Below are 24914 nucleotides of genomic sequence, written 5' to 3' on the forward strand. Positions count from 1 at the left end.
CAAAAACATCATTAATTAGTTATTATAACTGTCTAAGATCAGAAGTATGATCGAACATAGGAGTTTTAGTGCCAAAAAGGAGGGGAAATGGAGTCGTTAAAACTATATCAGCAATTGAGACAGTAAAATCAAACAAAAGACCAGTTGAAGAACATGAAGCAGAGGCAGTGGACATTATCATCTTCATTCAAGACCTTCCAAGCCACTGCTCTCTCAAACGAGATCGGTCCACCTTGAAGAGATGCAACACACTGTTCAATGAAGTTGCCAGAGCCAGAGGAACATCAGCTTCGAAGTTGCAAGGCCAAATTATGTTAGAACACACAAAATATATAGTCTTTTACGAGCGTAGTCGAACACAGAAGCACGCTATTCTGGCTGACTTGGTTCATCCATCATTATTCTAGTTCCTGAGATCACAGTTTCAAAGTCCTTACCATTAGATTGTGTGAGATGGAGAGAAAAGGAGGCAACAGGCAATCGACTCGTTCGGTTCAAATTTTTCTTTACATTTGTATGACTTCTGGAAAAATTCATTACATTGGGAAGCAATAGAGCTTTTATTAGTGATGTACTAGCGGGGTCTACAAAAAAAGATTTGAAATTTTTTTCTCTCTAATAATTTAAATTCCTGAAAGATTTAGAATTTATTATAATCATCGATACATAAATAAAAAAAATGTAACTAAATGATTTCAAATAAATATAAGTTAACAATATCCATACAAGATCTATGCATAACGAACTTGAGCAATTTCTTGCATTCTCTGATAAGATGTTAATTTTGGAGATCATTTATTTAGTCTTTAATTTCAAAGAAAAAATAATGAGACGAGAAATTCATCTTTTAAAAATGGTGCATGTGCTACAAATAGAAAAAACAAAAACAAAACATGTCAGAAAACAAAAGAAGTTTAAATTAAGAAAATTATTATAGAATAATTTCCCCGAAAACATTACAAAATCAAGGTTTAGGTTGATAAATTTATAGGAAAGATTGAATCAAAATTTTTTATACATCACCTGGAAAAATTTAATTAGAATACACAATTTGAGGGTCAAGCTTAATGCAACCAAAACTTTCTTAACCAATTTGGTTTAAAAAATAATACACACACTAATAAATACAATCGTGCTATTTTTGGCTCGCCCTTCCAAATAGCTATTCAGGAAACTTCCGAGTGTAAAATAAGGAACTATACTTCAGAATGCATAGCCCGCAATACAGTTGGGGAACCACGAGCGGCGAGTGGGCGTTGAACTACGATTCCTTCCCAAAGATGAAATCTATTATTACCTTGAGACTTTTAGTTGATGAGAGGGCTTAGTCCATCACCTTCCCAACCCAGCTTGAGCATGTGATCTACGACCTTCAAGCTCAACTACAAGCAACGGAGACAATTTATTTTTCTTTTAGAAAAATAGTAGACATAATACAAGTACTAGTCAAAGAGTAGGGCAACATCCCCGAACTTTCAGTGCATTAAAAACTCCAAGCTCAATATTTTCATCCCTCAAAATAAGCTTCATAAACTAACTGATATTTTTTCCTTTCATGTTTTGACACATTCGAGAAATTGTGAGAATTCAGTTTATCGCTTTCTTCCCAGGTATTTTCTGGATGGATGAACTGAACCAAAAGATCGACGTGGATAATGATTTGTAATGTAATTATTTTCACTGCCATAGAAAGGAGTTAGTGGAACGCACTTCATTTCTTTCCTAACACAAAGAAAGCAAATAGAGGCTAGTACAATTAACTTCAGGTATTTTCGTAGTAGAGAATATGTGAGTCCATGATCAAATTTAAATTTATAACTAACTAAACAATATAAAAAAGAATGGAACTTACAGCAGGATCTGTATATATTATCAACTGCTTATCAGCTGTTGACACCAAAAGGTTTGTGTTATCCTCGTTCAAAGCAAAGGTAGTAATATATTGCCCTTCTGCTAGTTTCATCACATGAAAGACCTGCGGGTAGAGGATTCTTAATAGTAAGACAAAATAACATAAATGAATATTACAGAGCCAAATCGTTCTCAAAACAGTACATGTGCTTGAACCGAACATAAATACAAATCATAAAAGTATCTATTTTATAAACTCACACCATTTTTACCCCACCTTTAGAGTGTAGAGATCGAAGAAGCAAATAGAAGGAAATGGCACATCAACTCTATCGCCTTTATTTAATTCATTATCTACACCACTTGATTCTTTCGCTTTCATAAGCTGGCTGTAACCAGTGCCTCCATCATATTCCAAAGATGGGTTTATTCCAACCAAAGCACTATGTCCATCAACAGAAACCTCTATGCAACTAACGCTTGACAGGAGCGGAAGTTGCTTTTTAGCAATCAGAGTTCCATTAGGAGTAAAGGTTCTGAGCGTACAAAGATATCTATTCCAAGCAATTATGATTCCATCGGAAGATATGCAGACAGAATGTGCTTCCACACCAACTAGTCTTCTAACCAACCGGCCTCGTCTTATCGAATGAATCAAGAGATCTGATGATTTGGAGCACGAAGCTACAATTCCAAGGTCAGAACTGACACTGCAGCATGTTATTTCCCCTAGATGACCCCTGAGGACATGGATGGGACCCTGAATACGGTGCCCCCTATTATTTTCTGCAATGTTGTTTGCAGCCGCACGAACGCCAGGGGATTTGGGTGTGCCTGGATTAGTGGAAGGCTCTTGTGATGTACTAGAATGGGAACTGGATGCTCGATGTATTCTCCAGAGTAGAACTGTTGCATCCCGAGATCCAGTGACAAGATAGTTGCTATCAGAAGATATATCTAGGCAAGTCACGGGAGCGCAATGCCCTTTGGCTATTTCAATAGTTTTTGCTCCATCAGCTGATATCAACCTCACACTGTTATCTACATGCCCCCCTAAAATAAAAGATCAATATTGTAAAGTCAATAAAAACTAATGACAAATCAAAAATCATTTTCCAATCAGTTAGAACCTAAAGTAGCTGTGAGAAATCTACATAAAAATTTGTATATGAACAAGACAAGACAACAAACAAAAGTGAAATACTGTGCAAAGCAAATTCTTATCACACAAAGCATAGTTTTCCAGGGTCCAGACCACCAATAATTATTATGAACAAGACAAGACAACCAAAAAAGTGAAATACTGTGAAAAGCAATTTCTTATCACACAAAGCGACTTCTTATCACACAAAGCATAGTCACTCATGGAAATAACGAGGAAATAGTAGTTTCTTCAGCAACAGCTCAATTGTGATTTTTTTAAACCAGCTAAAGGTGGTCACTTATTTAGCCCGTCTAAGTGAATGAGAAAAGTGGAAATTCTAATCAATTTGTATTTGATCATCTAATGATGTCAGAATCAAAAGAACCAGCCGCTAGTGAACTGCAACAAGCATAGCTTACAGTTTGAAAGACGGATTAACTCTTATTATCATGATCCTCGTATAACTGTTGATGGGATGATTTCGAAGAAGGCATGTCATCTTATATGCATTCCACTGATAACTGAACCACATGGAATCTTTTAATTTCTCATTCCTGAACGAGTCACTCTCAAGCACAGACTGACAGACCATCGAATCTTCTAGTTATATTGGTATCCCCACTACCTATCTGAATCACCCTATCAATGATACTTAATTTCAGCCCAATAAAATAGATAATGGAAGGAGAGTAGCAATCTCTGAAATTCCATTTCACAAGTTAAAAGCCACCTGAAAAATATATCTTACATGACATAGTAAGTTAAATAAGTAATAGCCTCTGCTTACTTCTGATACATTGGACAGAGAGAATTCAGAATAACTAAGTTTATTACTCAATTCATATGACTTCGACTTGGAAAAAAAGGGCGTCAGATTTAAAATGAAATTGGAAAGCATGTATACTCACCAGTGAGAATTTCTCCGTCACAGGTGATTGAAACTATTTCTGAGCTTTGGATTCCAGAAGTTGGAAAAGCCAGTGCTTGTGAGAAATGGCACTCTTCTGATCCAGATGAAGTTGGCCCTTTGAACATTCGCATAAAAGCTCCACCACCAGCAACCCCACCAGGCCTTCCATGGTGAAAAAGGAAAGGCGTCCCATGGCCATCAGGTGTGTTGGGCTGCCACTTGTGTTGTGCTATATGTGCAGCTGGCGCACTTGTATCAACAATTATAAGAGAGTCGGACGAAGCGTGAATGGCAGAAGCAGGCAGATTGCAGCGTTCGGGATAGGGAACAACATATGGCTTAACATCTCTAGGATTCCGGAAAATGGTCTGTAACACAAGCAGATATCATAATGCCTTTGCAGCATGTTTCAAACTAATCCAATTCTATACGGATTAAAAACAGTTCTCACTCAAATTAGTACACTTTGTAAAATCATATATAACTTTCATAAGTTGTAAATGACTTTAATGTTGCATAGAAGTTAAACCCACCTGTCAATTATTTTTATTATTAGCATGAGAATGGCATCTGAGAGCAAGCAGCTCAGAGAGTAGAACTATAGAAAAAGTGCTGATATCTGACAACTAAGGAAAACTTGAAGGCCTACCAATTTATGGAGCTAAATAAAAACCAGAAACCACTTGGTTGTAAACATACTACAGATTTATAGGCATTAAAAGTCTAGCATCCTACTCAAAATGTAAGTTCCCTAAAAGAACATTAAATGTATTCCATAAATTCTGTTAAAATGCACCTGAACAGTTGAGGTAAAATTCTCATACTCGATAGATACAAGAAATTACAAATCCACAATTCAAAAGAAAGAAACAAGCTTGAGATGCTGATTCAGAAGAACTCGACTCCAAAATAATGATAAGAATGGGAGTATTAAATATGAAACCCTTTTATTTCTCAAGAAAAATAGTGGAAATTGATAATGTATCCGACCATAGGTCTTTAGTTGATCCACGAGAGGAAGTATCATCAAACTAATAAAAGATGCCAAGATGTTGAATTGGTGGTACACATCCAACATCCTTAATCCACATTTCTGACAATTTTTATCCACATTTCCACAGCAGTTGAATCCAAACCACAGCCCTACATACATAGTGTAGAACAAAAAAAGTGCTGGCAATATGGTAGATGCAGGAGAGGGAGTGGGAGGTCTTAGTTTAGATCCATTCCCATGTACATTTTGTCGTTTTCAATAGTGGCCGTTGATTTAAGAAAGAAAACAAAAAACTAAATTGACAAGAAAAAGTGAAACATTAAGAAAAAGAAAATACCTGCATGTGAAGGGCATCTGCCAGTGCCTTCCTTTTCACATGAGGTACAGTCAGAAGCTGTGACGGGGTTTGACCAAAGTAAGCAATCTGATCTTGGGTGGAACGCTGTTGTACCTTTTACAAATTTTGGAGTATATAAATAAATGCAATCCAGATGGCATTCAAAAGTAAAACTAAAGCAACAAAATTAAACAGAAAGCATACTTACTGGATCAGATATTTTATCAATATCTACAGCTCCTTCATACGTGATATAAAAGAAGACATTATGAGCTTGGATAGCTTCTTTTCCGCGTTGCTTATACCTAAATTTTTAGAATTGTTGAAACCAGATTCAGAAATTGTACACATTAGCATTCATCTATTTACAATAGAAGGAACACATACTTAAATCTACAGTTAGAAAATATCTCACCCAAATATAAGATCGATCCATTCATGCAAATGAGATGAGACATGCTCACTCTCAAGTGCCATCCGATGTTTATGGATAAAATCAACTGGGTTTTCTGCCCACGGAGGAAGCCGGACCGAACCTTAAATGTGGGGGACAAAATACAACTATCAAAGACCTATACAGGAATCAGTTTCTGATATAGTAGATAGCGAGCAAGCAATTTAAATGCATACCCAGCGTTTCTCCAAGCTGTGTCGTACCAAAATCGATTGAGTTTTCGTTGGTTAGGATTTCTGGAAGATAGAATAGCTCGGGAACCTAAAATAAGGAAAATAAATAACTCGATACTAAATTCGAAGAGCCATATGCTCAAATACACTCTGCAAGATGTGAATCTCAGTTGCAAGGAAAAATAAAGAGAGAGCAAAATGACATCATACCAGTTCCTTTACATCACTCATGTCTTCCAGAACTCCAACCCAAGTTGCATTTATGTCTGAAAACATTCTATCAGCATGATCAAACTTGCCACCTTGAAGTTGAATAGATAGAGTAGTAAAAGGTTCTACTCTTGTGAGGTAATATAGCACCTGAAACATAAAACAGAGAAGGTAGCCAAAATATTTATACTCGAAGTTGAACTTATATCATCCAGATATACAGAAAGAAATACAATCAATGAGACTGCTAACGTCAAATGCCATAATTTGAGTGCTCCTCTTTGCGGCAACCTCAAGCGATCATACCACTAGTGACCAACTATATGGTTTAATCATTTTCCAATAAAGTCAACGCGTCGATAGCATATCATATATTAGTTCTGCAAGCTAGCCATAATGGCGTTCAGGAATCAGGAATAAAATGATTCAACCAATATAGCATCATTCTTAATAATTCTTGTGTTATAGTTTAGCAAGCATGAGTATAAAGGAGGGAAAAGGAAAACTCTGAAAGCTGTTTCTTGTCAGACATACTATTCCACACAGAGAAAGATAATGGCTTTACTTTCTGAAGTTACGAATGTCTTTTTGTCTGAGGTTATATCTCATGACAGAACCCTGAATGGTAAAACAAAAATAAGTGTTGTAGTTGCTCAAGGAAATAGACATAGAAAATTGTAATTAGCTACCTAGAAATTGGGTATAAGCTTGCAAATCAGGTTATTTACGCGAAGATGAAATATACTGATGCAACAAACTATAGATACTTTTTTTAAAGTAGAATAATTTTATTATTCAAGACAAAAAAGGAAATGGGTGGGACTAGACAAATACCTCTGGAAAACACACCATAAATGGATAGAAGCTACAGAAGAACAATAGATTTCTAAAGCAAATTGTAGCAATTAATGGTAAAAGAGGCTTATGCAGTCATTATAATGTGAGAACCTACTGTTCCAGCTGTGGAGTAGTGTGATCCATAGTGGAATTTTGGAATTAGAGGATCATCAAAACTAGAGTATCTCTCTTGGAATTTCTGTAGTCTCTCCTCATTCAGGGCACCAACAGGCTGCAAATATATACAAAAGAATTAGAAGACAAAAAGAAACATGGAGTAATTGAAGGAAATTCTACTATACACAACCTTTGACAGATCTCGATAAGAAGAAGGATTTGAAAGATCCAAACTAGGTGAGCTATAATCAGAAAGGACCCAGGGGAATACGGGATACTGCACATATGGATGGAATTAAGCATTAACATTAATCCAAGAATATGTCTCTATCAAATTAGAGAATAGCATTTCCCAGCAGACACTACCTGTGTAATGTCATTATAACTACGCCCGGCCAATGTATTGAGCTGCATTAGATATTCAAAGTTGCTGAGCTGCAAACAAACATACCATTTAGCATCTTATTGATGTAAATCACGAAGTTAAAGTCAAAGAAATAGACCAAATAAATTCGGAACGACTTAATTTATAACATACCTCCCACCTAGCCCAACGTTCCATAAGTTGAGTTCGCTTTAAAAGTTGTTCAGGTCTCTTGAGCACAGGAGAAAAGAATACTAGTTTAGAAATACTACAAAATATAACTAAAATCAAACATCAAAACATTCACATCCAGGTGTCCATTCAATGCCATGTTTGTGGGAACAGTATGTTCCATTGCAACTAAATATAAAATATGCGTATGCAGAATCTCAGTAAGGAACACAGAATAGTTTTGTGAAATCCAAAAGAAGAGGGTGGTTCCCGATCAGAGGAGCACAGTGACTTCTGTTATAAAAGAGGGCAGCCAGGCATCACAAGGTCAATACCTGAGTTGCAAGGTAGATATTGTTCAAATGAGGAGGACGGGCTTGAACAATAGCTCGATAGGCATTTCGTCGGCCCTCGGTGCTCTGCAAATGAAAACCCGATAGACTAAGATTATTAGAAGTAAAATTCAAAAATCTTTGCAATCACAGAAAATCTGTTCTTACGCCAAAATCAAAAAAGTAGTTTGACCGGTCAATCGTGAATATCTCCAGAGCACTTCTTCTCAAAAGATATCTGCAAAAATAGAAATTAAAAAATTCACGTATAATGGTGAAAAAAATATGCTAATCCGCCCCATTTTAAGCAAATGTGGATCCAAACCAACATGCTCATGAATACGTGAATATAAGAAAAACAATAGTATTGGACAAGGACATTTTAGGAGAGAAGTAATTTTTCCAAGCCATTAGTTCCGCTCTTAAACATGCTGTGACTATAGCAGCCAGGAATTCTCTCGTAGTTCGCCTTTTCATAGGCAATCCTTCTACAATGAATCGATATCATTGAAAGGCATAAAAAGATATTAGTCTAGCACTTGCTCAAGAAGATGTTAAGAGAGTCTTAGCCTATTAGATGATGTCTGAAATGGGTTTGTATGATGTTAGCCTTGGGAATGGATCTTATTTAAGTGCTTTATTTATTTGATTACTAATGCTTATTCCAAAGCATTGTAGAGAAAGTCTCACACTTAATTTGTGATGCTATCTATGCTCTTGACGTTCATGGACATCAGTGGGTGTTTTGGTGGAGGATAAAAAATTCAACAAGACATATTAGGTAAGAATTGCCCATTCTTTTACTGTCTAAGTATTTTTGTTTCCACTTCACGTCCCAGATTATAACAGTATGAAACATCTGTGGTAAGTAACATCCACACAAGCAAGAAAACATCAGGTTTGAGAAAAGGTATAAGCTGGCCAACGGAATGAGCAGGAGAAATGTTAATCTTCAATCAGGACAACAAGTATCCTCTTGTTTCAGGTTCTGTGGACACCAAACTTACTTAAAGCCTAAAAAGGAGAAAAAAATACAAGAGTAAAAGAGTAAGAGGGAAAAAATTGCATAGATCACAAAAATAGGACAACTGGTGTGGGTAATAACAGATCCCATTCTACTTTATACTAATAATGCTAGATAAAAACTGAGAAAGGGCTTAGAGGTCAAAGTGGTGTGTCAATGATATCACCTTCTGCTATATACTTGGTGAAGTGACGATATCAACCAGCTTTGATCCTTTTCTTGAACCTCATTCAAACCTTTGCAGTTCAACACATCGTCCCTAGCACCGTTATCCATGTGATCAACCAAAAAGTTAATTCTTCTACTTGTTATCTGTCAAAACACACCAGTTTCACAAATTCATCATTACCTTGACATAAAAGGTTATCACAGATATCCTGAACTTATTCATCGATAAATACAAAAATCTTCTGTGTAGGATCAACAGTTGAAGAGGAAACTCAGGTTTTAACAAATCCTTGACCTAAAGCAATGAGCAGCCAATAGATTAAAAACTAGGAATTCCTACATATCCATGACCAACAATCAAATCACAAATTTGGAAACAAAAAATCAATGCCCGTACCAAAGAAAAATAGGACTCGTAGCCAAAAGATGAATGGGTTAAAGACAAAAGGTACATATTAAGTTATTCTCTTGCTGCCAGGTCCCTTTTCTCAACATTCTTAGTGTGTGTTTGGATTGATTGGTTTGAAATAAAAGAACTTCAAACATATTACTTAAATTCATTATCGATTGTTTGGAAACCCATGGAATTTTATGGATTTCAAGTTCCTTCATACAATTTTAAGCTTGTGTCATAATCATTCTAATGGATTCTTGAATCCCCACAAAAATTAAGGTATGTAGAGCTTACTTGAAAAGTTCCTGTTAGGACCTTTAGAGCGCGGACCATTGAAGACGGAAGCTCAAGAACAATTCTTTCATCATGCTCACTAGGAACATAACCAGGAGCAACAGCTGATGAGACTGGTGCCGTGTCTAGGTCATTAGTCACTGGAGGGTCTCTAGACTCTGTAAACATTGTCAACGGCTCATCCGATCCAGTCGCCTTCTGAAATTCACCATTTCGACTACCATCCAAATAGAAAGCATCATGCTCATCCTCCTCATTTCCTATCTCAGTTGAGATGGCTTCTGCAGCTAAGACAGAGGCTTTGGATGGACTTGCAACTTTATGTGTTTCGTGCTTCTGATTGATATGGTCTTCGTAGTTCGCAGCAGCACCAGAATGATCTGATCCCCGGTAGTTCCTTCGTAAAATTCTCCTCATCCTTGAAGAACTTTCCATGGAATCTAGCTTCCAGAAAACCTAATACTCTCCCAGGCTAACAGTTAGAAATAGTTGATTCAGAAATCTTGATACAGATAAATTCTAGTAACAAGAAACCTACATGCTGGGGACTGCACAAATCATCACTGAAAGGCCCAAAAAGACATTTAATCTCTATCAAACAATGAATCAGCTTGCGCCATTCACGTATGCCAGTGTATGTGCGATGCTTAGCTATCATATCAACTTGTGACCTCCTGTCCACCTAAAAGCACAAACAAAGGTTTGAAGTGTATGCTTTCTGTAACTTTAAGATACTGATGCCTTCAATAAAAGAATGCAATACCTCAGATCTTTGCATGTTTCTAGCTAAAGCTAAACTTCCTACAAGGACAGCAATATATTTATAGGAAAGGGCATTTAAATCCTTGGCATATACAGATTTTGAATCAACGGATTGCAAACATTCTGCCCAGGCAGTTCCCATTGCTTCTGAAACACTCCATCTCTTTACACGGTCCATATCAGTTCTAGACCGCCGTTGTGCTGATGTGGCCATTGCCACAGCACTAAGACCTCGTCCTGAACCAATCTTTGCATTACGCTCAAGGTCTCTTGCAGCTACCAATGCAGCCGCTTTTGCGGCAGCCTTGTCCTTTGGAACAACTGAAAATTTGTTTGGTGTCTCCAAAGGCTTTTGAAAGCTTGAAAATGTGTGCAATCTTGTTGTTTTTCGCTCAAGCAACGATGAATCGCGTCGAAGCTGTGTGGCAGTCGGAGGAGCATTGTTTTCACTTCCAGCAGCACCAGCAGCAATCATGGCTAAAGCCATAGCAGCAGGAGGTGATGCGAAAGATGCAGCCCAGCTAGGAGATATCATAGCAAGTGAAGCCTAAGAAGTATCAACATAAGTCTTATTTATGGCACATTAAGAATCGCAAGATTTATCAGAACATAAATAGGAGAAACATTCAAAGGAGATAGAACATGCAGTGTGGTTGATACTTGAAATAGCATACTAATATATTAATACAAGGCATATGGACACAAAATTTGCCTCCAATATAGTATTATCTTTTCAAACCATAGGGCCATGCTAGGATAAAAAGAGTTGGGTCAAAACTTTGATATTCTAAAACTGAAATGCATCTGTAAATAGAAAAGATGGGTTTATTAAAAGGATTTGAACTCAAGTGGCTTAGCTTCAAGAGAGACCATTACTATAGCTAAGCTGAAGAAGATATGTATCGTAACCATCCAGATAAGCGTGTAAAAAAACTATGTTGACCTGCAGATGAGAAGGTGTAGAAACACCAAGTTCGTGATATAAATAAATGACTGCATTTAATGGAGCCAAAATGTTCTCAACCAAATGATTTTAGTGTGATCTATTCAATGTGAGCCAAAATATTTGGCTAAGAACATTGAAAAATGTTCTGGAACATGGAGGTTCATTTGGGATCAGTAAGTTTTATTTGTTTGGACAGAAGAAGCTGACTTCATTTCTCAGATAAACTACTATACGACAAAATATGGATAAAATAACTGTGTTCAAAGGAAATTGGATCGGTAACCTCAACAGGTAAAGCATCTGCAGCCAAGGCACGGTCATCAATAACAAGGGGATTTATACCATCTGCAGTCGCAAGTTCGTGAATTCCAGCCAAAAGTGGCCGCCACCTTCTTAGAACAGCAACAAATGGAGGCAAAATGGCCTCCAAGTAATGCTTGCGCAGAGGATTTCGGTCCTTCCCAATAGCATGCCACACCTGTAACATTAATAAAATAGAGCATAAGTAGTTATAATAGTGGTTGTTCTTGAAACCAATATAGGTTGGTATATAATAGGAGAGTAAGGTGAGTTGAGCTAACTAACAAACCCAATAAGCAGGCATGTTTCAAGCTCAATCGAGTATAAGATTTTCTAAGCATAGACTCCATTTATTCATGAGCTCGCAAGCGCAAAACTAATTTTAAATATATTTTAATATTTTCAAAAGAAATTAATATTTTTATTTTATATATAATATTGTATTATCATTGAATTAATTTTAGTCAGAAGCTCATGAACAGTTATAAGCTCAATCTCGCATGTCAAACTTGTTATGCAAACATATTTGTTAATTAATTTTGTAAATCAAATTTAAACTCATAAGTTGAGCTCAAGGCTCAATTTTTTTTGGAATTGAGTTCAAACTCAAGCTTGATTTATTTACACTCGAATCCATAATTCAGGACCAATACAGCACAAAGGAATATATAATTCTGCTAATGGCAACAGAAGCAACCTAACAATAGTACAAATCTAACCTCGGAATATAAAACACATGATGCAACCAAGACTCGCTGCCTCTTTGACTCAGAAATTGGCATGTTCAGGACAGGGGACAATACACTGTACATTGAAACCTCAGTCAGTTTCTTAGTGTAAATACACAAAGAAAAGCTTAAAACAATTTTCCCAGTTGAGTGGAGCACTATCACATTTGTTACTCATGGGACAGTAATCATCCTTCTCATAAAGCTTTAGTCCAGGAAAGATGAAGTGCATTGCGAAGTATATGAAACAATGATTCAGAAAGCTAGAAAGAAGATTATTGACATGGAATCTGAAAACATGCTATCAAATCAACAAAAGTTCCTTATGTGAGATCAGATGGGAAGTGAACATCAAAATGTTTGGTAGGTCCCATGCATGCGAAGCTAAGATTTTGGTGAAGAAAACAAGTATAACCATCAGAAGGGGGAAGTGAACATCAAGATGTTTGGCAGGTCCCATGCATGCGAAGCTAAGATTTTGGTGAAGAAAACAGGTATAACCATCAGCAGATCAAAAAATATGAATAAATTTCATTGCCACAGCTGGGTTTGTGTTGACATAAATAATAAATCTCACATGAATGTATCAATGGTTACAAAATGGGAAGTAAAATAATATATTCACGTTGGTTGGAATGGGTAACAAAGATAATACCTCCAAAGCAGAGAAGATCGTGGTTTTCTAGTTGATAATCTACAATTTGTGTCAAAAGAAGTAAAGTTGCTAGTTTGACGACCAAAACCCTTCGGAGACCTATCTGCCACCGTTAAATGCCTCATGAGCACATGGTCTTCACCAGTATCATCCTCCCTCAGTGAGACAAGCACCATCCGAAGCATACATAGGAATGGTTGGTCACTATCTAATAGCTGATAAAGCACTGACATTCCTCCCATCCCAGTACCAGATCCTCCACCAATACCAAGACCCCCACCGAGTCCAGAATCATCTAATAGCAAAGCTTGAAGCATGGTAACTGACTTGTTTATCAATGGAAGTTCAATCCAGTTTCCATCACCGTCCTTCTCCAAAGCAGATTTCCAAGAATCCCATCCACTGCCACCTCCACCAAACTCTGAGTTCTTCAAAGGAAGACCAACACCATACCATAATTGACTTCTATATTTCCATCCTTCTGCCAAATCCATAAAACAACTTCCATATGACACAAATGCACATGAAACTGATTCATAAGGTTCTGCAGCCGCTGCAGCAGCAAGTCGTTCCATCACTGTGGTAGAAATTTGTCCATTAGCATCAGCCATTGAAGCAAGAACCTACTCAAACCAAGATAAAATCAGTTCTAAAGTGAAGATGATTATGTGTCGAAATTGAAATGAAGAGACAACTTTATGCCATAAAATTTTATTCTTTTAGAACCAATACTGTGGCAGATGACATAAAACACATAAGATACAGTTATCAAAATGAATAGCAGACTTACTGCAATAGAAAATGACATGAGATCACATGTGCAAACAATAGCATGGTGAAAAAATCCATCAAACTTGGGTATAACATTTGATAAAGTAATCTTTTCACTTCAGGCTGACATCAGATGATAAGAAACAAGAATATATGAAATATGCTCAAGGAAAAAAAACAGACATAAAGGAAGGAGTAAGGAAATGAAAAAAACAAGTAGCAAGTGCATATGCATCAGTTATTCATCGTGGACAAGATATGTATGTTGTGTCATGATCATATAGCCGCATACATACATCAAGAGAGAGGCCCCCAGCATCATTAGATGAAGAATTACGATTAGACACAGGATCTAGAGTTTCTCCATTCACTGTACTTGAAGCCTGGTTGCCCACAGGAATAACAGTTGAAAGTGGGGACGCAGATGTAGTCGGAAAACATGAAGCACAATAAAGTTTGCTTTGTAACCGTAAATGATCTTCAACAAGCATCAAAATCACAATTGCATTCTCAACCAAAGCCACAGAAAGTTGAGCAGCATTCTCTGCTTCCATCCTAGCATTTTTAGGCGACAACCCCTCAGCTGCCACTCCAGCAGCTGCAGCAGCGATAACTTGAGTCTGCAGCAATAAAGGGGCTACGACGTTGACATCATAGTAGAATAAGAAGAAATATATGTATATTTTTAAAACCATAAAAGAGAACACACAGACCCCCAAAAAAAAAGCCAAGTAAAGAATGTGAAAGCTAAGAAAGAAGAGCACGGTTAAGAACAGAGATCAAAGGCACTGTGTCAATGGTGAACAGAAACAGACAATAGTGTACAATATTCCAAAAGTCATATGAATATCAGCTTCAATAGAGATGGTTTCTTTGTTTCTAAGAGGCATACGAATATCAGCTTCGATAAATGCTGAGAATTATAGCCTATCTTACTGCCAAGGATGGGGGAGAAGGTGAAGTTCTTTTGTTCAAGAAGGGAAGAAGAGACGTAGACATGGAAGACATAGAAGATGCCACACTTGAGGGGCAAATATAATGAGTTAGGTCATCACCCACAAGGTTACATTGGAAAGTACATTTGAAAGTTTATGTTCATTTTCAAAAATATACCACTGATACTTAAAAATGTAGTTTACTGGGGTACTGAGGAGTTAGGGCTTAGGGCACATTAAGAGCTAGATATAGATTCCAAATTTAGAAATGCACGAGGCCATTTTAAAATTGTCTCCACCTCTAGACAGTTCGCTGCAAATTTCCTAAAGAGTGCACATATATTATTCAATAAATTGCTACCAAGTCCTGGATTAATCAGGAAAGTGAAACTCCGCCACCATGTTTCAGAATAAAATACGGGTAGAAAAGTTACAGCTATTTAAAATGGTAAGACTGGAACTGGATGGTATGTGCCATCACAGGGAGGTAAAGAAAGACATTTTGTTAAAATTAGTGTCACGACTAAATTCCAGTGAGTCAATAAGGAGAAATAAATATGTATCCTACATAAACAAATAGAAAAAGAACTTGCCATAAAAAATATTTACAGATCACCTGATCCTGCAATTCTCTAGCAGCAAAGTCTAGCAAGCTACCCAAAAGCCTCCTTTTGAAAATTGGCAATGATTCTTCCCGTCTAAGAAACACGTGTTACTATAAGCTGCAATAATATTGGAAAAGAAACCAAGAGAGAGAGAGAGAGAGAGAGGCATGGCCTATCAGAGTGTCAAAGTTCGCTTTGAACTGCAGAAGTTAAGCATATCTGATTGAATTTTATTCAGAATATTTGAAGAACAATTATTTGAACCAACCTGTTAATACATTCCTGATTACTCAATTACCATGAATTTTCTAAAAAAGCTAAACATGATTCAAGTCATTGTGAAGCGCAAATCCCAGACAAGGAGTGCTGAAATATTCTATCATAAAATGCAGCAACCCCAATATTTATTTCCTATCCTATTAAACTTTAGAGTGCAAGTGTCAAGTCTTAAGTTGCATTACCTAATCCTTAGATCACCAGTGCTATAACCGCCCACCATAGACAGCCATTCTGCACAATGAATTGTAGCTTCAATATCCTGTCACAACAATGACAAAATAGATAACGACACATGGAAATTTAAGATACAGAAGGAAAAAAAACAAAATTAAAAAAAAAAACTACAATTTCAACCAAAACAGAAACGAAGAATAGAAATTGTTATAGACAATCCAACTTCAGAGAGTTTGGGTCAGCAAATCCGAAAGGCAGGGTTTCTTTCAATTCTTGATAACAATTTTCGTCACCAATTTCTTATTTTTGTTCCACATATTCGTATCTACAGCATAATTTCAGAAAATAGGAATTTAAACAAACTTAAATATATTCTCCACTCACCAACACACTCCCCTCCCATTTCATTTCATTTTCCTTTTTCCTTTTGATTTTACTTTTAATTTACTTTTTTCTTTCTTCTTCTTCCCTTACCTTCCCCGTTGCCTTACACAACTGCCAAACCCATAAGGGCACCCAGAAAATCCACCACAAGCAGGGGTATCTGCAAATGGAGAATCCCTGCTGCAATTTCTTATGACAAAGCACCACAAGTAGAAGTTGATAGGTGTGGATGGGGATGATTAAGGACTAGAAGAATGCATTATGCACTTGAAATAAAAAATTGAAATTGGAGAAAAAATTATGCGAAATAATAAATTATAAAAACATTGCCTTCCACAGTATATTTTAATACCAATTCATTTTATTCTCTACCACTCAACATTCTATTAAAACAAATTCTTCAGCCTTTTTTATTGTCTAACAAAAGTTGGCAGCAAGGGTGACAATAAATATAAAACAAAAGGAAAAGGCAAAGAACATAAACCTTCCATCCATCCTTCTGGCGCATTGAGTGTTCCAACATAATAATCAAGAAGTTGTGAATAAAGTCTTCTACATCTTTCAACTCAGATGGATTTGTACTTTTACTTGAGCCATTCTGCATGATAGGAGGTGAAAAGTACAAGGAAATTATAAAATTGACAAAGATGTCTCAATAATGTAATCATGTGAAGCACTAAAGAGGCTTGATGATTACACCTCATGATTGGATATGAGAATCTCCAAAATCCACTCAGGCCATTCATCCATTTTTGTCAGGTTACTTCTATTTTCTGGATGACCGCAAGACAATATCAATAGATCCTAAAATAAAAAAGAAATTATAAAAATTCAAAGAAGATGTTTGCAATATATCGCTCAGACAAAGATATACTGGAACGTTGTTAATCCGTCATGAATATGAAAAATAAGTAAAGCAAACTTCCTCCAAGATTGCAGAGTCAAGCAAAAATTGATTATTACAAACAGTGGGAGAGTATATGAGGAGAACATTAGACCGCTAACATGTTTACTCTTCTGTAACACAAATTAAAATTAGTGACAATGCTGGAATGGAGCTTCATTTGATGATGATGTGAGCAGAAGGTTTTTTATCCTTTACGTACTTGTGGATATCTTGTCCACCTTTTTGTAAACTTTATCCTATTTTATCATATATAAAATATCATTTCTTATTTAAAAAATAATAATAATAATAATAATAATAAGTAATTAAAAAAGTAAATAACAAATACATGCCAGGAAAATATCATATCATTTGAGTGTGCTACAAACTAAGAACCTGCAGTGCTTGACTTTGAAATGCTGTTGATGCATGTGGAAGTGAACGGAGAAGAACCAACAAAAGTTGAAAGTGCTCAAAGCGATGACCTGAATCATGGAAGTTTAGTCCATCATCGTTTGAAGATGCATTTATCTGAAATCATAAAAAAAAAGGCATCTCAGAAACTCAAATTAAGCATTGATTTGATTGTACAAGCTTTTCCCAAAAGTAGGACATCTTTCAGTTTGAAGAATTTAATACTCTCGATTTGATAGGTCCTTAAACATTCCATTCAGAAGAATTCAGATTCAACGTAATGTTATAAACTAGGAAATCATACTGCAAAACAGACGATAAATTATTTCCATTACTTTTATTTGCAGTGACATTGTCCAATACACACTGATTGACCAATGGTTGCACCTACTAATTAATGGTTTGTCACAGTTATACCATTAAATGGAATTGATCAAAGAGCACTTTATTCTGATTGAGGCCCATTTCTAACAGAGATGGAAAGTTAACCAAAATATGGACAGAAAATACTGCAAGAATCTTCGGATTCTAAATTTGACCTATAATAACCTGCTGCACCATCTCAATCCTGCGAATCTTACATCAGAAACCATGTAGAATACTTAGAAGTAAAAGCAAAAATGAGTTAACAGAGGCATGTTTCCACTACTTCCTACGGATATAGAACACACACAGAAAACGACAGTGTCTCGCCAAACTAATTCTGTTCATCCTACACAGACCAAAAAGGAAAGACAAACAGATTTGACCAAGGCCCGCAGTTGTCCACCATATGTCAAAAAGATAAGCAGTCAATTTATTTCACATGCAAAAATGGCATTGCAGCAGCAAGTCATATATTAAAACGGCATACCGAAGCAGCCAATAATGCTGTGTATACACGGTTAGTCATAAGCCGATGTGGAGCCGCCTGGAAAGCCTTTTGAAGACCAAAAAGAAGGAGAGAAACCTTATCATCAAACATGGTACCTCCTCCCTCAAGTAAACCAACAATACTTTTTGAGACATTTGGGGAAGCAGGCGCATCAAATTTCAAATGTCCTGCTATCACCAAAGCTCCTATGAGGTTGATTATTCCTACAACTATACCATCACTTTTGTCAACATTATACACATTATTCCTCGCATTTTCAGCGCTTATTGAAAAACTTATACCACCCAAGTTTTTGGTGAAAGGATTCTCGGAGATAGACGACATCCTTTCAATATTGGATAGCGTAGGACCACTAAAACCCTCGAGTTCAGAAGCATTTTCATGTAAAACTGAATCTTTTTGCTCCATGTATCTTGTATAACCGTGCTCGCTATTTTCAGAAATTCCCTCCCTTATATCTGTATCTGTTTTGGAGGATGACAATGCCTCCCCCTGCTTGTTTGAATACTCTGCAGCAGCATGATCTCCAGCTTTTGCTTCACGCTGCAGCAGGACAAGAAGTGTTTCAATGCCACCAAATGATATAAAGGCCTCAGCAAAAGTTTGAGCCCTGGAAGTATTTGGCTGAACCACCAACCTGTACATCAGATGCAGCACCCTGGCAACCTGGAATGAGGGAACTAGCCGATTATGCCACAGCAGATAACCAGACAGGATTAAAGCACTTTAGGGTGAAAAAACTTAACACTGAATCATTATTGGGTATATAGATGATGACAGAACTCAATTATTCAAAACTTGAAATGCGTAGAAGTGACAGGGCACCTTTGTCCAAAAATTGGGATAGATATCAGGGTTGAGACCTGTAAAAATCCCCCTAACAAGCAATTGATATCAACTAAATGTTAACAATTTTATTTCCTAAAAAGAATTGAGTAAGAGAATACTCTAGTGACAACAAAAAATGAAGCTTTAGTTTCCTAACAAGGTATGGCCTTCTGGAGAATAAAATTAGAAGTCAACAACTCAAATTACCTTGCCATCTCGAATTGGTTCATGTTCGTTCCTAAGTAAGTTGAAATGTACAACTATCAATGCGATTGTATCATTGAAAAGAAAAGGTATCACCTATCAACTATCTCAGATACCCTTCAAAGAAAACATATCTTGCTATGCCAGGAATCCAGGATCATTCAAAATATGATTCAAGCAAGACATCAAAACTATATATTCTCACAATAGGATGATAATCAAATTTTTCATCCCAAAATATGGGCATGTGGACCTGTAGCAGCCCACAAATCATCAAACAGATAGAATAATTGTTGAATAAAGTAATTTCCGTCAAATGGTTTCAACTCTTGGGTTCCTTGGCAGTTTTCACTGATAGTAGAGGGTAAACATAGTTGGGGTGATAGTTATGAAAAATGAATGTTAATTCAAATATGTTTTTCTCCAGTGAGCAAGGGAGTACATTTGTTTTCCTATGAACTCTGTGAGGCATGCTGACATTGAAATTGGATAATGAAAGTAAGTAACAGGAATAAAATTCATCCAGGATGCCTTCATGTTTAATTTGAGCATAAGAAGCAAACATAGGTATACTATTAGTACACAAGAACCCCGTAAGTATTACACAGATATTTACTCAAATCTGGGGCTTTTTTGTTCGAAACGATAACAAAAATAAAGCTAGTTGAACTTGAGATGAATATAAATTTATTCTGACAATCAAGAAAATACTATGCAAAATAACTATAGAAGACCCCAGAGCCACCGAATCGATTAAGGAAAGAAATATTCGATTACTATTGATATTTACCTGATTCGGTTGTGGACAGTCGACCATGAAACCCAGTAAACAACGGACATCTTCTGTAGCCAATGATGGAGGAGCAGCCACAACTAAAAGTTCAACAACCACTAGAAGTTCATCAACTAAAGCATTCACTTCACCAACAAGCCGAGTATCCTCGTTCATAGAAAATGTGTTAACAGAATCGCTTTCGCGAACAGTCCAATAGCATCGCCTGCAACCATCTAGGAGCATCTGAATAGCATTAGCATCTCGCATCACAGAAGCCTCGGTGAAAACCATATCTGCAAGTGAAGACAAAAGCTTCTTTTGCAGTCCATAGCTGCATAAACTCCAAATTTTCAGATCAAGTAGCAGGTTACTAAAAAGCTGGACTTCGAGCACATGGTTGAACTTCTGAGATTGACATAAAGAAACAATAGCAGCAACGAGTTCCTCATCACTAACTCCATCATGCTTGGCAACATCGATTGAAGATAAAGTTTGCAATAAGTAATTTAAGATTCTCGACAATATTTCAGGGCCTCTTCGGAGACATAACTCTTCATTGTTTCCAGGGTGCCTGATCGCCAAAGACATTATTCGGAATATAGGAGCAGCAAGAGCAGTTGTTGCTAATGACAGAGAAACGTCACTTTGCTGTGGTTCAAGGCTATTCTCGTGCACACTGCTCACCGCAAATGGAAGCAAGGATATGGGACCTCCATGAGCCAAGGCCCACAGAGATTCTGTAGGTCGCATTCTTGTAGCAACATGCACTTGACCAAGAACCTCCGCAGGCCTTCGAAGCATGCCTGAAATGCATCAAACCACTAATTGTTTAAGAGAGGATCTGTAGCGCAGTCTTCACTTAATGCAGAAAAGATAAGCAAGAATGTATCCAGCAAAGCTAGATTGTGCAGTTTATTTAGTGCATGCATAAATCAAATATAATATGTTGATAGAGGACTTTCACCCATCAAAAACTCTACAGCATTCCAGAGAGAGTTAACATGACCATAAGAATATCAATTCGTTACAGGCAAATTTTAAATCATTTGAGAGTAGGGCAAGTAGTTGATTAAAGGAAAGAAATATGTTAAAATAAAATCAAGTGTGTGCCCCCAGAAGAGTGGGGAAGTAAACCTTCTAGAATATTTTACTTGTGTCGATTTCATATTTTCCACAAATCAGAGGAAAAAATAAGACTCCCAATAATCAAATGGAAGTAGTTATTTTATTATATTTACTCAAAAATTGGACTTCTTGATACCTGCAGCACCATAAGGAGAAGCATCTGGACAGTAACGCCCACTAAGCAAATTAGGATGATAGAGAAGATGAATGGAGCCAGCAATTTCAGCATCAAGAAAAGCATTGTCTCGAGCAACATTTTGGACATGGTCATTTGTTGCCAGCCATGGAGATCCAGCACCACTACCAAAAGAAGGCAGTGCATCCCCTCCTCTATACGCCAGCCGTGCCATCTTTTCTGGCCCAATGGGTTCCTTGAAAATATATACGGGCCCCATTTCAGCAAATAAAGGGCATTGGCGTCGACGACGTTGTAAACCAGCCATAGTTGGTGGAGGATTAGTCCCAATACAGCAAAATGCAAGTGGTTTAGAAATTCTTGGGAAATCGAAAGGCCGACTTTCATACAAGGAACCGTCTATGTACAATCTCATTTCACTTTCAGACTTTCCAAGAAGCCCCTGCTTGCATGTATGTTCCAGGCCAACAAAGTACCAACACTGTGGCTTGAATGCATAAGTAAAATGCAGAGACGCTTTCCTCCCCTTCCCACTTCCACATTCAACGACCAGAAATTGTGCATGAAAATATGCTTCCATCCCTTGATTATCAGCGGATAAGAAACTGAACAACCGAGGCATGTGAGCTGTTCCTTCCCCAGCTAGTGCGCTGGCAGCTGCAGCAGCTGACATAGGAGAGGATTTCCCTGAAGTGGCAGCAGCAGCCATTGCAATTGCAGCAGCAGTAGTTGCTGTGCTTATATTGTCTGCAAAAGACTCGATATAGATCCAAGTGGCAAATGCATATCCATTAGTAAAAGGCCATCTACTCTCACCTGGCCCTAGCAAGCCAGAGCTTTCACCATCAAACTCAAAAGTGCTCGCTGGACCCCTGGCCTCTTTTCCACTCATGGCCTTCTCTAAAGAACGCAATAAGCAAGCAGCCCACACCGTGGTGAGCGTTTTTGTGATGACATGTAGCCACTTATGCAGATCACTTGGACTAAGAGAATGTCCAGCTAAGTATTGAATGCAGTAGCAGAGAGGAGTTCCGTCCCATTTCATTTTCTCTGCCGAACCAACATCCTGCACAAAAATCCTCTCAGCTGATTGAAGTAGGACTCCCAATAATCCAGCGACAGAGCACATCGCTCTGTTCCTAGTGCAAGCACGCAAAATAGCAAGTAGTCCTCTCACCATCCGAGTCCTAGGAGACATGAGACCCTGGAAATCCCCAATGTCTGGGAGCCATGGAATTAGCCCACCAGCCACAATCGCAGCCCTAGAGTTCAGCATCACACTGGGTGGATTATCATCTTCATCCTCTTCAAAAGACTCAACACCTCCCATTGTGGCTAGAAGTGAATCAACAACCAAATAAGAAATAGCAACAGCCTCATCATCACCTCCAAAACTCTCAACACCACTCACCACGTTCTTCAGCTTTTCCAAGCTTTCTGGTTTCCCCATTATAGCAGAATCTACTAAATGCAAAAGCTCTGGAGACACATTAGGCACGACCTGTTTAGGCTTTGGCTTTTGAGGCGATTCCACCGGAGAGTATCCAAAATCCCCATGAAAATTTACAGCAGAATCAAGACTAGCAGAAGGTGATGCCTCCATGTCAAAATCTGAATCTATGTTCGGCCCAGGGATAGAAAAAAAATTATTATTACGAACCTCTGCACCTTGAGGTGAATCTATTTTGGATGATCGAGCATGTGCAAAAGAAAATTCAAATACATTATCGCTTCCAATAGATGAATGTCTCAAGTTAGTAGGACTCGAAGACTGATTCACATCCTCTTCATTTTTTACAGAATCTTTTAGCGAAACGTGCTCAAAAAAATTATCATCTACCACATCAGCTCCTTCTAAGACTACATCACTGACCACATCGTCCGATTTATCACTATATGTTTCTGTGTCTGCAGCATGAGAAATTTCAATATTATTATCCCAATCAGTGCCTTCTTTTTGTGTTTTGTAGTTCTTCGCGTCAATTTCTTCATCGACTCTCGCTCCTCCTTTCTCCATTTCGATCTACAACAATCTTTAAATCTTACGAATTCTTCATTTGAAATTTTTACAAAGTAATTTTACCTGAATGTATGAATAAAAACGTACAGTTAATCATACAAGAAAAGAAAAAGGCAGTCATCGACAAATTAACACATGATATAGCACTAGAAAGGAAATAAAATAAAGAAAGGGAAAGATGCAGGATTGAAAAGGAAGCCCCCAACCATTCTAAGCCAGCACGTAAGTATATAACTGAGATATATGAAATGTGCCCATATCAAATAATCAACTAGTAAAACCAATGATTGGCAATAAAAACAGGATCTGCATCAAACACATTTCTAACTAAAATACCATACCTTCACGGGTCCAGCAATTTAATAGCTGGGTTCAAGTATAGCAAGTTCAAGCTTTAATTTCAAAAGATTTATCCAACTGAAACCAAATGCCACCATCTTGGGGAAGCAAAAAGATTCTCCTCACGTTTTCAAGAAGTACGACGCGAAACAACATTACTAACGGTCAAAATCAGCACTGAGAACGATCAAAAACTGATAAACGTCTGGCAGAAGACAATACTAAAGTTTACTGATACTTCGTCACAGATCTAAAAACACCGCACTGCTGGTCCACAACAAATTAAAATATGGATCATCTTCTGCCACAGTGTGGATCAAAAGATTTGAGATTAATTTTAAAAATCCGCAAAGATGCGAACATGGGCATGATTACAATGGGGTAAAAGAACGTAATTGATTGTATCTTACCTTGCAAGAAAAGATCTGGTTCAGCGCTTAGCGAGGTTGAATATGGAGTTGCGAAATAAATTGGAAAAATTGATAATCCTCGGAGAAAATTGAAAATAATGGAAAATTGACAGATGAAATGGGAAAATTTTTAAAATTTGTAAAATAACTCGGTCCATTATCTTATTCATCGTTTTATGATTCTCGGTAGAAAGAGTTTTGTTTTTTTAAGAAAAACGCTTTTAAGGATGTAAAATACTCTATTCTTTTCCAAACATTTTTTCGAAACGTTTTTTGCATACAGATGTATGTTTTTTTGGAACTGACATTGAAATTCGAATTAAGAGTTTAGTCATTGATATAGCTGGATGTGAAAGACATATATTGTTCAAAAAATAAATATATGTTTTTCTAATTCATTATATTTTTTAAAAAAGAATACTTTATATATATAAAAAATACGTATAAGTAAACGATATGGAAAATTATATAAAATATTACTAAAAAATATAAAATAAAATTGAAGAATATTTTTTCTTTATTTATGATTTTTTCAATCCATAAAAATATAGTTTTATCGTTTGATATTTTTCTTTCATATTCTTCTCGAT

General features: G+C 37.0%; 1 protein-coding gene across 2 annotated transcripts; it reads right to left on the bottom strand.

The window, feature by feature from the left end:
* Positions 1–894: 894 nt before the first annotated feature.
* On the bottom strand, positions 895–24469 carry LOC140808605 (BEACH domain-containing protein C2-like). 2 transcript variants are annotated; one of them, XM_073165719.1, is made up of 32 exons: positions 24325–24469; positions 21556–23638; positions 20310–21097; positions 18467–19153; positions 17596–17730; positions 17013–17117; positions 16798–16911; positions 15938–16014; positions 15488–15569; positions 14233–14556; positions 13166–13788; positions 12502–12586; positions 11766–11960; positions 10538–11083; positions 10313–10456; positions 9775–10230; positions 9085–9230; positions 8063–8132; positions 7898–7981; positions 7566–7622; positions 7394–7462; positions 7218–7304; positions 7026–7142; positions 6074–6223; positions 5867–5951; positions 5652–5772; positions 5445–5541; positions 5237–5350; positions 3904–4273; positions 2129–2904; positions 1853–1975; positions 895–1382 (listed from the first exon to the last, which is right to left on the bottom strand). In XM_073165719.1, exons 2-32 carry the CDS (start codon positions 23570–23572, stop codon positions 1308–1310), a joined length of 8919 nt encoding a protein of 2972 aa, XP_073021820.1. In that variant the 5' UTR covers positions 23573–23638; positions 24325–24469; the 3' UTR covers positions 895–1307. The 2 variants fall into 2 exon arrangements, with proteins under 2 accessions (XP_073021820.1, XP_073021821.1); XM_073165720.1 differs by having other exon boundaries at positions 21556–23578; positions 24325–24454.
* Positions 24470–24914: the final 445 nt, after the last annotated feature.

This window comes from Primulina eburnea, chromosome 13 (assembly GCF_022965805.1).
Source record: "Primulina eburnea isolate SZY01 chromosome 13, ASM2296580v1, whole genome shotgun sequence".
Lineage (NCBI taxonomy): Eukaryota > Viridiplantae > Streptophyta > Magnoliopsida > Lamiales > Gesneriaceae > Primulina > Primulina eburnea.

What these genes read in the sequence shown, in the direction of transcription:
- LOC140808605 (XM_073165719.1), bottom strand. Translation starts at nt 23,572, where the DNA reads ATGGAGAAAGGAGGAGCGAGAGTCGATGAAGAAATTGACGCGAAGAAC. An exon ending in CGATCTTCTCTGCTTTGGAG is followed by an intron (nt 12,587 to 13,165) that starts GTATTATCTTTG and finishes TTCAATGTACAG; the next exon opens with TGTATTGTCCCCTGTCCTGA. An exon ending in TGGATCGATCTTATATTTGG is followed by an intron (nt 5,542 to 5,651) that starts GTGAGATATTTT and finishes CTAAAAATTTAG; the next exon opens with GTATAAGCAACGCGGAAAAG.